Source organism: Eptatretus burgeri, chromosome 6 (genome assembly GCF_056783735.1).
Source record: "Eptatretus burgeri isolate ZD-2024b chromosome 6, Ebu_testis_v1, whole genome shotgun sequence".
NCBI lineage: Eukaryota > Metazoa > Chordata > Myxini > Myxiniformes > Myxinidae > Eptatretus > Eptatretus burgeri.
In genome coordinates, this window is record NC_140966.1 from 59610687 (window position 1) to 59614846 (window position 4160).

General features: G+C 39.8%; 1 protein-coding gene across 1 annotated transcript in view; it reads left to right on the forward strand.

Moving 5' to 3' along the window:
• The window catches only part of LOC147024888 (uncharacterized), a 28703-nt gene extending 25275 nt beyond the window's left edge, over positions 1-3428 (forward strand). The window contains exons 3-5 of the mRNA XM_085885254.1: positions 2140-2481; positions 2733-3026; positions 3286-3428. Of these exons, the coding sequence (XP_085741380.1) occupies positions 2140-2481; positions 2733-3026; positions 3286-3311 (662 nt within the window). The 3' untranslated portion in view covers positions 3312-3428. The remainder of the gene's footprint in view (positions 1-2139; positions 2482-2732; positions 3027-3285) is intronic.
• Positions 3429-4160: the final 732 nt, after the last annotated feature.

Consider the following 4160-nt stretch of genomic DNA (forward strand, 5'->3'; position numbering starts at 1 on the left):
CTGTCGTTTATTATCATTATGAAGTATTATGTACTGTACAGCGTACATAATTGTATGTGCTATTTTATATGACTGGCAGCGCTACGTCGGCTGCATCACTCGGCGATAGGAATTTTTGAGATACATTTTTTTTTCATTTTTTTTTTTTTTCAGAGCTGGCAGATCCGTCGTATATGCGATCCGTCATTGCCCGGAACGTCGTTAAGCGGCGCATGACTGTATGTGTGTATATATATATATATATATATATATATATATATATATATATATATATATATATATCTTATCTTAATCCTACAGTGTCCTTTGTGAGGAGTGGGTGAGCGATCGCCAGCATCATGGCCAAATTCGAAATTCATGCCCTAACTATATTGAATTGTATATTCTACAACTGTGGAACACAAGTTGTCTGTCATAGTACTTCAAAGAACCTCCAGCTTTACAGTACTGTTAGACCCCACTATTCACAGATTTGCTCTTCACATAACCTGTGTATTCGCGTTTTATATAATGTGACCTGCTTCGACATTCACGTCCCTGTGTTTCGCGTATTTGCGGTTTGTTTTTATTTTTTGCGTTTTCATGGTTTTTAACTTTTTTTGTGTGTTTTTTATTTACGTATATATATAATCAGGTGTATAAGCGGTTTTTCGCTGCTGTATTCGTTGTTTTCGTGAGATTTTTGATTTGCTCTCATGTATCACGAACCAACAGGAACGTATCCCCTGCGATTTTTGGGGTCTGACAGTACTTCAATTTAAACAAAGGTTCAATGACATGGTATATAAATAAGGGTGGTGTTTGGGACTGCTTCTGGATTGCTTCAATAGCATTAAACTTTTGGATTTTAATTTTTTAACAATCGTTAAAATCATTATCTTATTAAAATTGAAGTGACACTGCATAGGGTATTGTGTTCTATGAACCCTCGTTATTATCCTCTAGATATTAGAAGTTTCTTTTATTTACAGGAGCAAGGTTCATGGAAGAGGAAGGCAGAACTGACAGTGGAACAAACATGAGGGGAACAAAAAAAAAAACAGGAAAAAAGGAGAGGGAAGATGAAAAGAGACACTGAAATTAGCAAGTAAGATGTGGATGGCACAATAGATGGTGGTGCACTACTGGCTTTTGAAGCCCTTGAGGGAAGAGTGAGACAGAACAGCCATTGGAAGTTGATTCCATGGACAGGAGATGCAAAGGGTTCTGGGGGGGGGTTGGGGGAAGGGGGAAGGAAGGGGAGAGAGAGAGAGAGAGAGATAGAGATAGAGATATAGATATCGTAGAAAACAGAGACCATTGACATACCTGTGATGTGAAAACAATAGTCTGCGCTTCAGCCTCATCATGCGAGAATTAAATAATTTTGAAACCTATGGATTCCACATAATCTAGGGGCAATAGACTTGGTGCTGTGGTACCAGCCCATAGGGGGGAACAGTTCCCATTTGAGCTATGGACAAAGGCATTGTTGACTGCAAGTAGCTCTGATTTTCCAAGGATTTACAGTTTGCGGCTGGCTTTGGAGGCCAGCTGCTATGTGGTCGGCCCATACTCGTGCTCTTGCCTGATGGTGAGACCTAGAATTTCAAGAGAATGAACCACTTCCAGTGGATGACTAAAGAGTAAATGAGTGGTTTCCTTTTGATGGCCCACCCGGAGAGATAGGGTGAGACTGAAAAATTTCTGGCATTAAAGGACATGTTGCACTTATCAAACCAGAGTCTAATCATTTCCTCAGATCAGCAGAGAAAGATGCAACTCCTGTCTGCCTAGCAGAGGGATGGGGGTACTATATGACACAGTGTGGAGTCGTCTGCAAAATGGTAGAGAGGGTTTTCTATTGACGGCCGACTATTTGAGTGGAGGAAGTCAGAATTCCAAGAATGAAGGTGGTATTCACTTTAATTTATGATTTTACTATTTACGGGTAAACCAAAAAGAAACGGCAAGTAAAGACATGCATTCTTGTGTCTGAACTTGTCAAACTGTAAAATCTCCTTCAACTACTTCATGTATTTTATTATGATTAAGAAATTATCCATATCAACACTTCATATTTATAATCTTCCTCATACACTTCCTGAACCCCCTGCCTACTTTTGCCATTCTTCCTCACCCTTACTTCCCTATTCTCAGGTTTTGAGTTGAGAAAGCACAATGGTCCAGTAAAAGCCATACTTGGCAAACCAGCTGTCTTACCTTGCGTGGTCAACGAGCATATAAACATTGAACTAACCAAAATTGTCATTTCCTGGGACTATTACGATCGCAAAAAGGAAAATGTGCTCTATTACTATGAAGGATTGATCACAAAAAGGATTGATAATCATACAACTTTACCTGAAGACTCAGAAATTCGAAATGGAAATGTTTCTCTCATCAAGAAACAGGTTACAAAGGCTGATGAGGGAACCTACAGCTGTGAGATGGATATGGATGGTGATTCCAAGGCCACCACTGTGGAACTCGTTGTTTCAGGTATTCACCTTGATTCAAGTAATTTTATCTCCACCTTTTTTAATATCTTGTTATTTTTAAAAGCTGTTGAGGTCTGCAAGGATAATTTGTTTACCCTCTGCTCACCAATTATAACGTGCACTGAATGTCTTTAATTTCAGAGGATTAAAAACTATGTAAGTTTCTCTATTTAACTGTTTTCAAAATGTCCATTCTTCCTGATTTGTATCATCATGAAAATGATTTTAAAAATTTTTTTTCCCCATCAACAGTGCCTTTATTTGGACACAATATCTCTTGTCATCCATTGCAATTGCATGTTGACACAAAGACGTACTCCATGAATGTGACCTGTGAAGCATTTGGAGAAAAGGACATCTCAGTGTCATGGAATGTTCTGAATAACAATGGATCAAAGAAATCACACGTGAGCAAATCGGATTTGAAGGAAGGGCAAACAAAGGTGACGGCGCATTTTGTGCTGGAATCGGCAAAACTAGGAGAGGTTGTTAACTGCACGGTACATAACAAAGGAGAAGAAAGCACACGGTCCTGCATGGTAGAAGGTGAGAATGTTGTGAATGTATATGACTTCCAAGCTTGCGATAGACCAAAACACTTGTACGTTGATGTTTGCGTTCGATAAGTTCACCAGCAAGGTTAACGAAAGTGAACACAAGTATGTGTATGGAGGGGGGGGAGGAGTTTACATGAACTGATTCACAAAGCCAAGCCATGAATGTCACGGCTCTGCACTTGTTAATTAGCGTTATTTGTGTTTCACTGTTTAATTCTGCGTTTTGTTTTTTTCGATGTTTTCATCAGTGATGTTGCACTCGAGTCCGGACTGAAGTCTATTTTTTGGGAGACTCGGACTCGACTCTTCAGGACTCTGACTTGGACTGGGAATGCCAAGGACTCGGACTCGGCTCGAGTCTGGCAAAATTTAGCGCACAGTAAAACTTCCAGTGTCCAGTTGAATAAAGGTAAAAAGGTCATTTAGACCATCCTTTCCATATCGTACTCTTACCCTTTCATACTAAATTAGAAAAAGAGATGTGAAAATATCTTCTAAATACATTTTCTAAATAACAAGGGACGCCATTTATAGTATTGGGAAGAAAAGTCCCATGGATGTTGAGTCAGATGTCACGCGATATACACGAGTGGAAAGTTTTGTGAGGGGTTACACATGGCACACATTCAAACAGAGAAATACAGTGACAGGTGTATATATGAATTTAAATTTAGCTGGTTCGATTTCTCAATTTTATACACAATATTTTCTTTATTGTATGCCTGGTGTTGGCTTAATGGTGAGGGTGGTCAGCTTGGGATCCTAGGATCCCGAGTTCAAATCCCACTCGGCTGTTTAATTAATACCAGATGGTGTTGACTCTGCCTGTCATCCTGCCGAGGTCGGCAAAATGAGTGTCAGCTTGCTGGTATCTTGTCGGAGTGGCGACCCGTCCAGGATTGTGTCCAATAGCCAAGGAGATTGCTTAGGCAGCACCAACACTCTGCACAGAGTATGGTCCCAATGGATGGATGGATGGATTTTCTTTATTCTACATTCAACATAGGGTTCATTTTGCAGGTCCAAGGTGTTGGGGTTTGGATAAGGAACTTACATGCACACCTGTTAAACATTAACTTATAAATCTGTGTTTGGGTTCGGTAAAGATTAGTTAGGGTTTATG